This window comes from Mya arenaria, chromosome 1 (genome assembly GCF_026914265.1).
Source record: "Mya arenaria isolate MELC-2E11 chromosome 1, ASM2691426v1".
Classification (NCBI taxonomy): Eukaryota; Metazoa; Mollusca; class Bivalvia; order Myida; family Myidae; genus Mya; species Mya arenaria.
The window spans coordinates 50,868,674-50,880,049 of NC_069122.1; the positions used below are offsets into that span (position 1 = coordinate 50,868,674).

General features: G+C 35.0%; 1 protein-coding gene across 2 annotated transcripts; it reads right to left on the bottom strand.

The window, feature by feature from the left end:
- Positions 1-251: 251 nt before the first annotated feature.
- Positions 252-9,854, bottom strand: LOC128228533 (uncharacterized). 2 transcript variants are annotated; one of them, XM_052939911.1, is made up of 7 exons: positions 9,734-9,843; positions 8,472-8,565; positions 6,563-7,035; positions 6,076-6,240; positions 5,095-5,758; positions 2,262-4,407; positions 252-1,862 (listed from the first exon to the last, which is right to left on the bottom strand). In XM_052939911.1, exons 3-6 carry the CDS (start codon positions 7,001-7,003, stop codon positions 4,127-4,129), a joined length of 1,551 nt encoding a protein of 516 aa, XP_052795871.1. In that variant the 5' UTR covers positions 7,004-7,035; positions 8,472-8,565; positions 9,734-9,843; the 3' UTR covers positions 252-1,862; positions 2,262-4,126. The 2 variants fall into 2 exon arrangements, with proteins under 2 accessions (XP_052795871.1, XP_052795863.1); XM_052939903.1 differs by lacking the exon at positions 8,472-8,565 and having other exon boundaries at positions 9,734-9,854.
- Between the last annotated feature and the right edge of the window lie 1,522 nt (positions 9,855-11,376).

The window sequence follows — 11,376 nt, forward strand, 5'->3', positions numbered from 1 at the left end:
TGATTAACAGACAGACAGATATATATCTTTATTTATTTCCTCCTTCAAAGGAAGATTTATAACAAAGATGAGTTTTAATAATAAATCAGTACACAAAATACATGAAAAGGTACATGAAATATACACATACATGTATATATATTTGACTGGACTAGAGCATGGTAAACGATGTTGAATTACAGATTTTTATTATGTAAATTCATCGAGAACAGTTTGAATATGATATTTATATGTTCATATCTATAGCTCAGTAAGAATCAATATAACCCTTGCAGAAATGAAACACAATTTTTGTGTTGCTTCTATTCAGAGGCCTTCTATTCAAAGTAATATATGAAACAAAGTTAGCAATGTTATTGTAGCTTGCCGAAACGAAATGCAAGGTACTAAATGTTTTCCCTGATTCCCGTTATTTAACCAGAATACATATTTATTCATATAAATATGCACACTACATTTTGAATAAAAAAAAACAGTATTTTACTGTACATCGTATGTTTAACAATCTTTAAAACAATTTAACATCAATAAGCATGAGCAATAAAATAACGATGTGCATGAGCCAAAATAAATGATATAACATGGTAGCATGCTGTTAAAGGGGCTCGTTAACTATTTGTAAGGTCAGATATAAAAAAAACAATCTTTGAAGCTTGTTTCAATGATATAACAGTTCTTTATATTATAGCTTTATTTTTCATAACTATTTAATAACTTGACAGAAAATGCTCTTTTTTTTGCTGAAAATCGTTAGAAACATTTTTGAACTTTGAAGATTGTAGATTGGGATTTACAAAAATTGTGTTCAAAAGTGTATATGTTTAATGTGTCTTGATAAAAGTGAATAAAGAGTTTCCATTTTAACAAAATTCTGCCGACTTAAATATGTAAACGAGTCCCATTAACAAGATTATAACTTTTGGAAAATCAAAACACTAAGTGTACCAAATACTAAAACGTAGACTGATGATGATTGATGAAAACATTTTTCACGAGTATCATAGAAAAACACATTTACATGAGTGACGAAGCAATTATCAAAACAAATCAGCAAATATGCTTATTATATGAGTGCGTCATTCACCTTAACTTAGGGGTTGTATAAATTTCTATAATTATTTTAATAGGTTACACAAATTTGTCATTTTTCTAAGCCTTCTGGCGTACTCCATCTTGAAATGTGCAAACATCTATCTTTTCGGTCAGTTATTGAATCGGATGAACCACTTATCATCCCAGTTCCTGCGAAATTCAACCGATTTGAGGGCCGGTTGCTTCTCCATTTCCTTTTGTACTTGCCAAACGTCTTCTTCCGGATTTATTCTGCATGATTCCAAACAACACCTTACAAGATTTCCCGAGTTTAAAGCAATTTTAACAAGACACATGAGCACCCCTGCTGGAAGAGTTGTCCGAATGAGTTTTATTCGCACTGTATACTCAAGGACTTCTGACTGTCGAGTCATCTTCCGTGTGGCAAACTGGTTCACCATTTTATCTTGCAGTGGTTCCGTAGGGTTCAACCCAGACTCTATTGTACACCATATTAGCAAACAGTCCACAGAATGTACTGTGTGATTTACTATACGCACAAAATGTTCGAACGAATCAGCAGACATGGTGGCCAAACGTAATATAAGACGTGTTGTATAATCAAATGCGTGGGGCTGAACTATTGGCTGATTCTTCAGTTCCGCCTGTGGCTGATCAACGTCCCCCTCAGACTCAATTGTACACAACGGTAGTATGCATTCTACTGAATGTCGTGTCTCAATAATACGATCAAGGAGGCATCTGAACATTCCATCAGACATGGTGACATTTTGCAAGTAGACCCGTCTTAGATGCAAAAAGGGGTCAGCCTATAAAATAGATCAATATCAAGTTAAAGAAAGATATCAATGCATGCTATATTAGTGGAATGACTTAATTATAAAGATAACAACGATAGCCGTAATGATGCAACTAATTAAATGGCCAGTGTCTTTACTCAACTGTTGGTTTAAAAATGCATAAATGGTTGGTGTATACTGGCAGCATTCAAATACACTGCGGCATTCGACAAGGTCGAAAAGATATAATTTATATTTCTGGATAATAACTGTTTTGTCGTTCTTGATTTTAATTCCATTACTGTCATGTAAGAATATAGTACCTTGGTTAAGCGTGACATCGATATGCTAAGCTCATTGTACTATATAAAACATGTTATTTCTTCTTCTATAAACCAACGCATTAAAATATTTGAGCAAAACATATACCCTGCTCCTGTTTTCCACAAGTGTATTGCCCTGCTGTAACAATAAACTTGACATCAAATGATTTGCTCTATGTTGATTTCTAAACGATACGTTTATGTTGTGAAGACTGGATATTGGTAGGTTGCGTTCGTCCAAGTATGGCACAGCACTGAGAGTCAGAGTTTTAAGTTGATCGGCGTTTTCAAGTGGTTGCAGTTTAAGGCATTCATTTCCCATTGAAACAACATTAGTCTCGTCCCAAGCCAATACCAGCATTTGAACACCATGTGCCGTAGTCATCATAAGAGCATTCCCAGCTGAAGTTTGACAGTTGGAGTGTTTTTAAGCATTGTAAATCAGTTGTTTGTAATATTGATCCTAGGTGTTGTGCCAGTTGGTACTTTGAGAATGTGATGCTGCATTCTAATACACCGTGTAAATGGAGTTTCTTGATATCAGTGTATGGAATATTGTTAAACACAATGTGTTTAAGACGATCGAATGCCTCTAAATTTAAAGCAGTTTTATCCTCAGGACATAGGAAGTTCGACAGCAGTTCACTCCCGTTTCCAACATACAACGATGTAACTTCCGATTGATTTTGACCAAGTAAGTACATTTTCAGAGTGGTCCTTTGTTTGTCAGATAGATTTGCTTCATATCCCTCATCCTCTACCTCACCAAGAACGATATGGCGCAGGCACAAGTGTGTCCAGAAGTGGCCGACTTTCTCCGCTTCTTCGTGTCCACGTAGTATCATGTCCTGGAACTCTTGAGCTTCCAAAACAGAATACGTATTTCTCTCGCAAAATACTGTAAACAGGTCGTTCATTGTAACTGACAGCTCTGAAGCAGCGGTAGGATTCAAGCCGCAAAGAAAGATAAACACCTGGGACAAGCCGAGTACGCTTTCTGTTCGGTGAAATTCATATATTTGGTGAATATGCAAGCAATTTGCTGACAATTGCGAACTGGTCCTTGACAGGTATATTGCAGAAAGATATTCTTGGACTGTTTTGTGCAAAAACTGGTACGTTTGGAAACAGGACCGTTCACCTGGTATGGTGTTGGAAGAAAGTATTCCAGTTTCAAGAGCATTGTTCAATTGTTTTTCATTAAATTTCTGCCTTTCATCCAAGTCCATCTTAAAAACAATTGAGTTTTCCTCGTTGATAGACAGCAATTGTTTGAACGATATGCCACTCAGTGTTTCCAGTAAGTCATCCAGACCGTTCCTATCAGTTTGCTGTTTCTTGTCGCAAAATTCAAACCATCTTTCCTCTATTATTTCTTTGTACAAACGTGACAGTGTTCGGCTTCCCTCTAGCTTATCTTTATGCCAAAGCCAGACAAGATGAATCAGCAGGATTGGAGTTGCACTGAAGTGCCATAATTTCTTATCTTTCAATTCTCGGATGCAGTGTTCTGGACGTTTATGTGTTCTGTTGTACTTGTTCAATGACATAACAATTCTTGAAACTAGTTTTTCGGCTAAATGTACTCCCTGCAAATGTACATGGTTGCCAACTTGTGAGCGGCTGATTTTGAGTTCAGTCATCTTGTAAGCTCTTGTAGTAATCAGCGTGGTACAGTTCTGCCAACCTGATTCAATATGTGGTATTCGTTTATCACGCTTACATTTTCTAGCATGTTCCCACTCGTCCAAACCATCCAGAATCAAAAGACATCTCTCAGATTTCAAAATGGTTGATAGCAAATCATTGGCATTCTGATAATCTGAATCAATCTGTTCCAATAAACAACGCAGTATTATCTCTTTTACCTTGCAGTGACCTTCAACCTCTCTGAGAACAATATAGAACACAAATTCAAACTGGCATATTAGATTTTGTTGTTCGACATTCTCGCTTCCATTTAAAATGTGTTTACTCCAGTGTCGAACTATATTTTTGCACAAACTGGTTTTTTCCAGAACCAGCTTCACCCTCTACGAATATAGTTTTAACCAACGAGCCTTCTCCGCACATAAACATTTGATTTATGTCAGAAATTTCAACGTCAACTACATTTTCACTCTGGTCTGTTTTGATTTTGAATACAAGTTTAGGCTTCTCATATATATCTTCTATAGCTGCGTCGATTTCCATCCGAATTTTCATTTGTCCAGCCGTTCTTTCATAATGCTTTGAAAGATGTTTTCGCAACTCTACAAAACATAAATAGCTCATGGTTTTTGTTATAACACCACACTATTCTATATAAAATATTGAATGGAACTTTGTTTTGGGATTCCTCATTACAGCATGCATATAGAAATGTTGTATATTGACGTTTGTAAAGGTAAGTATACATGTCATTGACAATATGTATCTGATTTATATCTTCTAATCTACATTCAAAATGCATATATATGGAACCTGTGTATTTTAAGCCGGTGGCTTTTAATTGCAAATAAACCCGTATTGTATTGTCTTGTATTGTATTGTATCAATTGTATATATGAAATAATGGGCATTGCCTGTATGAGATATCATTTATGTTTTTGCGTACTATACATATAAGTAAGGTTTATCTTTAAACTATCAATTCAACCCAATATAAAACGTGTTTACACATCCTTTAGTTAACTGTTAATTTGCATTTTGGTCCAAGGCTTTTTATCAAAATACTAACAAAGCAAGTATGGTTATTTGTTACATTTGAATGGCAGATGTAATAAAAAAAAGACGAGATAAATATTTAACTATATAATTTACAGCCATTATCACATTGCCATAATTAAAGTGATATATAAGAGTTGTTTAGTCAAACATAATATTATCAAATAGAATGAGCAATTGCTATTTTTACATTGATAAATTTATTTTATTTCCTTAGTTCATTCTGACTATACCTGACATTGCCTTGGCTTGATCATACTCATCTTGTGGCTTGAGCGTTTGTATAAAACCATCCAACCCCTCCTCAAGCATTTGTTGAAGACGTCTTTGTCCACCTATAACCGTTTCTATGAGCTCCCGTTTTCCCGCAACAGGCGTTTCAACGAGTTCTTTTCTTCCGTCCATAGTGGTGTCTTCAAGTTGTACTTGAGCTACTAAGGTAGTTTCTTCGAGAGTGTGTTTGTTGGCTGAAGCCGCTTCTTCAAGTTTCAGATTAGTGCAATCACTTATTCTCACGAGGTCGCGTCTTAATTCCTTTGTTGTCATTTCAAGTTTGTGTCGTCCTACCTCGGAAGCCTCTTTAACGTCTCGCTTTGCTTGCTCAGTGGTAGTTTTCAGAACTGTTTTAGCATTGCCTATATACATAGTTAAGTTTTTGAGAGAATTGTCCAGTGTTTGCCTGATGTCGTAAATAGCACATTCACTCTGTGTTGTAATACTTGACATAAAAAGATTGCTAATTGTTTCCATATCCGCTCTTCTTTTGTCAAAGTCTTGTCTGCATTGAGTCTCTTCATCGGTCACTAGATCGCTTATGTCTTGAATGCCTTTTGAAACAACTTCATCTATTATGTATTTACACAATTCCTTATTTAGATCTGGAAAGTTTGTCTTCAGCTGAAATACAATGTCATAATCATCCTTTGCAACGGTGTCTTTGTTTTAAGAACAGTCCAAATAATGAATTGATACGTTTATCTCAAATTGTAAAGGTCTGGTTTTTGCATATATTATATAGACAAATAAATTCTGTTTCGTACTTTAAGGGCTTTTTATAATACTGTCGTAGTAGTTGTTTGCATTTATCGAATGTACATAGAAAAATTGTGAGTTTAGGTTGATAGGTCTGTTTTTATTTCCGACTTTTCATTTATTTAAAAAACTTCCTCTTTCCATCGTATTCAAATTAAAAATAATTGAACAAAATGTAGTACCTCATCCAGTTTTTTCCTTGCTCTCAGTACCTGTGGCACTCCACGAAAAACTTGTTCGTTCAACAGGGCAGACAGCTTAGCTATGCAATCATGTGTGGCCTGGTTAGTCAGTTCATTTGAGAGCATGTTTGGCGTGTGGCGAATTTTGTTTACAGCTTTTCTAGCCTAAAAGACGAATTTGATAAATGTCAAATATATTTCCAACACATTGAAAAGGCATGGGCCAGGCTAAACAACCATGTTCTGATAACACATGAATTGCATAAAGTGATCTTGTAAACCTAAATAAATCGTTCTTGAAAAGAGTGTTTGCGTTTTGCCTCTTTCCGACCCCATTGTTCGGCGACTTTTAAGCGTTTTACTAATAGGTATGATTAAAAAAACGATTGATTTATTAATATGTGATCAGCAAATATATATGTATTAAAATTGCCATTTCATAAAAATAATGATTCCCTAATTCATATCACAGCAACCTTTTACAAACCTCATTAGAAATTCTCTCCACGTTTTGAGTGAATTTACCGCTGTTACACACGAAGGCTGCTATTCCATTGAAGTCTGTGTCCTGAAAGTTGGTTTTGTCGTCATACCCTGAGGCTTGCATGAATAGCTTCGAAATGGCAAACGGTGTGTCATACCAAGTATCTGTCGGCGAGTTCCTCCAAGACGGAATTCTTTTGTGAATGGCTTTGATTTCATCACGTATTAGTCTGTGAAAAGGGTAATGTAACGGCGAATTATCAGTTATTCGTCCGTGGTCCTGTGTACAGGTTGCAATTTGCAAATTTGATGCTTTTGTAAGAATATCAGTGTGCATGCTTTCAGACACTGCCTTGACTGATGGGAGGATACCTTCTCTCGTAATGAAGACGGCCATCCACTGTTTAAGCCAATTTTTAGACTCATCGGAATTAAACACTGCCATCGTGCTGGGGACTAATTTGAATCGAACGTCATCTTAAACAAAATCAAGTTCATAATTAGAGAACTTAAAGCAATACGCTTATACCGGAAATCCAACTTGCCATTTGAAAACTCTTGTTTAGCAAACGTTTAAGTATTTTTGTTATAATCTAAGAATACACAGGTCATGTTTGTTTTATAATGTGTATCAGACCTTGTATAGGAGTGGATTGTGATAACCATTTTACTATGTGAAAGCTCGATAAGGCCACGTTTTATTTAGCTTTAGAGTGGTAAGCAAATAGGTAGTTTAGATGTTAAACATATGAACAAAGAAATAAGAAACATTTGAAAAATACTAAACTAATCTTGAATCTTTTTTATTAAGGATACGGACGCTAGGGGAATTAATATAAGATTATAGTTGTTGAAACTAGTATACACTAAAAGGTAAATGATTATAAAAACACGTCTGTCAAGCCAAAATCAGGATTGCATCGCTTATTTCATAGTCGTATATAATTGTTGACACATCCACTTTAGGTGTAATCGGTTTGTGAGGTGTTATTTAAGCTTTATTGCAATTTCAAAAAAAGGTAATCAATATGGAGTGTGCTTGCTTTATGACGGGGAAGTAAAAGGTAAAATATCTGTTATTAGGAAGATATTCGATTTCAAATGTTGATAGTGCTATTTGCAAAGGTACATGACAGACCCTTATGCAATATTTGCCCAACGACAAGTGAAGACTTCGAAGCCAGAATGTTTATGACCTGACAAGAAGTCATATATCAACATGATTTTACTAAAAGGAGACAACTTTAAAGATGATTTATTTTATGTGGAGGAAATATATTTTCAAAACGCTCTGGAGGAGATTTCAATCCTTAATTTATGAGTGATTCAACGAAAGTGAAAACATGGGAAAATAAATTTAACCCAACGCCAAGCGTCAAGAAAACCAAACTTTTGCAATTACATGTAAATGAAATTTCAAGAATTTGCCCGCTGTAAGACCATAAAACTAAAAAGAAATCACACTTTTAAAATTGTGAGAAACTTGATCACAATTGTTCAAAATAGGGAACATTTTGATCGCATTTTGTACAATCGTTTGTGAATTTGGTGCTCGACAGCGCAATTTTCACGCGGATCAAAAAATCTTTATTACTATATTGTGATCTATTTCTTTACGTCAGCCAGCACATTGTTCACAATTGCCTCCGTCCTGTTTTTTCAACGAGCACATTTTTCACCAAACAAAACAACATTGCATTCCTCTTACTTGTCAATGAGTACATTTTCCACAACAGTGTCTGTCTCTTTCGTCAATGAGCACATTTTTCACAATTGTTTCCGCTTTTTTGTCACCTTCTTTTTTGTGAATGAGCACATTTTTCACAAATATAATCGTTATCATATTTAATATAAACGATAAGCAGTAGATCAAACATAAAACTAATATCTTGACTCGTAACAATGAAATTTACCTTAAGTTATCGTCTAGTTCTTGATTGCGACACACTACGGCACTGGTGGTCGAAGGGATTGTGCACCTCCTACTCCCATCTCCCTCGCCTATGTCTAAGTAATTATTAAGGCCCAATATGGTAAACATGAAAAAATGTAGAAACACAAACTTGCCATAAAGGTTACACACTTCCCAAACAAATGAGCTCAGGAAATAGATGTTGTTCTTAGAAAAAATATACCAGTTTGTAGAAAGTCACGCGATTGAATGCATGGCCAATTGACAATGTAACACTATTTCACTAGTCACACACATTTCCATATTATAATAAAGTGTAAAAGACAGATAGGACGACTTCTGTTGTGAAATAAATGTGCTTCGGAATACCCCCTCCCCCCCCCCCCCCCGGCCCTTCTGTTCTTTTTTCTCAAATCGATTTGTGAAATTCGTGATCACATATTTCACAAATTTGTGTAAAATGTGAATTGTGAATTTTGTGGTCCGACAGCGCGCAGTGCCTTCCACCTCTATATGTTGATGTTGTGCATTGTATGGGATGGACTTTTTTGAATGCTCCGATATAATTGATATGTGAGGGTATATAAAATATATGAGTCTTTCTTTTGTTTTGAGTCCTTTTCTGCATTACTTATTTAAGGCAGCTTACAATTGTGTACATATATGGAAGGCTCATAATGATGAATATATAAATGTCAAAATGTTATCCTTAACATTTCAGAAATTTAAAACTAAAGCATATTATGTTCGCTATATATTGCCTTATTTGCGCTTATATCAAGCGTAATTTTAAATAAAGATAAAATGATGGTATGGATAATAATTATGATATTCGATCATACATGTTTGGTAAAAGCATTTGATCAAACATCATTCAATTATCAATGCTAAACTCTGACTAAATTAATTCAACGTCCTTGGATTATATGGATGTCTAAATTGACAGTGGCCGGAATTATCATGGAAACCACATCTTGGTCCTTCGGATGAAGCTGAGTTGCTAAGGATAACATGTTAGCAAAATCAACTGTAGCTAACGACGAAATGTAACATTTTTACTCTAATGTAGGTTCGTTATAAACAAAAATATTGTGTACTTACTTTTAAAATGAATAATCAAAAAGCTTTTTTTACCTGTTCATATATCATCATGTTCACTGTAACGAAATAGCACTCATTTTGTTAATATCGCGTTGTACTCTCCATAAATTTACATTTAAGCAGTCATTTTGAGTTAAACTGTGCAATCGTCAATAAACTCACCCGGGTATGGTGTGTACATTAAGCGTTGCTTAAGTAACAGTGCAACTCAGGGTGAAATAATTAGTATGCAAGCTACTATATAACTATGATATTGTCTCATATAATGTCTGATAAATTCCCGAGGTCCACACGATGCTTTATTGAATAGAAATGTATGGAAAATACCAACGAAATTCCCAAGTGGACCACTGACTCATTTTATGCTAATGCGGTTAATAAGTGGGCGGAGCATAGCGCTTTGCAAACAGTACCTGAGCAGTTGCCGGATTAGGCTGGAGAAATAACTAGATAAATACTGAACACTTTCAAATGAAATTTCACGTCAAGAAAATTAAAGTCCTGTTTCTAAAATATATGTGATGCAAGCATTTTCAATAAAAATCATCAATGTTGTTTAGTGAAAAATAGAAGATACTCAAAGCTGGAATCCTTCAGCCAATGTTGATATTTAAAATATCGTTCTTGACGACCACAGTTTTTTAAGTTTGCGCAAAAGCTTTGTTGTTGCGTGATCGATGCAGGTGTTCTATATTCTGTTTTTCTTGACTTGGTAAACCGGATTGGGTTCGCACTAAACAAAAATTAAAACGTTTGTTATACTATAACTGTTGTGTTTTTTTTGCAGTTTCGATATCATAGAGTAATATAATGATAAAATAAGTGTGTTCAGATGCAGGAAAGGTATTTAAATGAAAATAAAACTTAGTTTAAAAGTGCAGATTATAAGGAAATAAACACCGTAGAAATTTAGATATTCAGAAAGTCAAGTGATATGCAAATTTTAAAATAAACGTTTTGCTCACTAAATTTTGATAATACTATCAGTTTTGTTGCATTTTTTAATTGCGATAAATGCATCTTTTTGTCATTCTTGGGGATAAAACGGTAAAAAAGGTTAAGAAATGTCATTTGGGTATGCATACAAAAACAGGGTTACATCACTATAACATAATCTTGATGAGTTCATTTGACTTCACCACTCACAACCAGAAAAAAAAACAGTCAGCAAAGTGTCTTTTCCACAATTTTCAGTTTCACCAAAAAAAACTGATACTGGGGGGCAGAGATCACTTGCCAAATCACAAGCCAAAACACAAGGGGCACGCTCGGCGAGTTCACGCCCTCCTTGAAACACGACGCGACAGCCATCCAGAATGTAGGCCAGCTTAGCGTATCGGAAAACCGGATTGAATAGGATCGCTCAAGCGATAACAATGTAAAAAAAAATATTTACAGTTAGGTTCACATTACCTAATGTACAGGGTCTGATAAATAAATCACAAAAAAAATGAAAATGTTGATTTCGAAAACGCTTTTGAAAATAACGATATTGTATGTTTCACTGAAACCTGGAGTGTCGAGTACAAGTATGTGGATACAATATAGATGGTTTAGTCGTTTTATTTTAAACGGAACGGAGAAAATTTAAGGAACCACGCGGAACTAAGGACGTTTTATGTTAGAGAAAACCTAGTAGATAAAAGCATGCTGATATTGAAACACGATGACACACACCTTTGGATACGTCTGAACGGGAAGCACTTCAAGACGGGCGCTGATCTGTTCCTATGTCTTTGTGATATAGTATTGGGGTATGTACGTTTATAAGTAATAATGATGCCAGCTGAATAAATTAATGCATA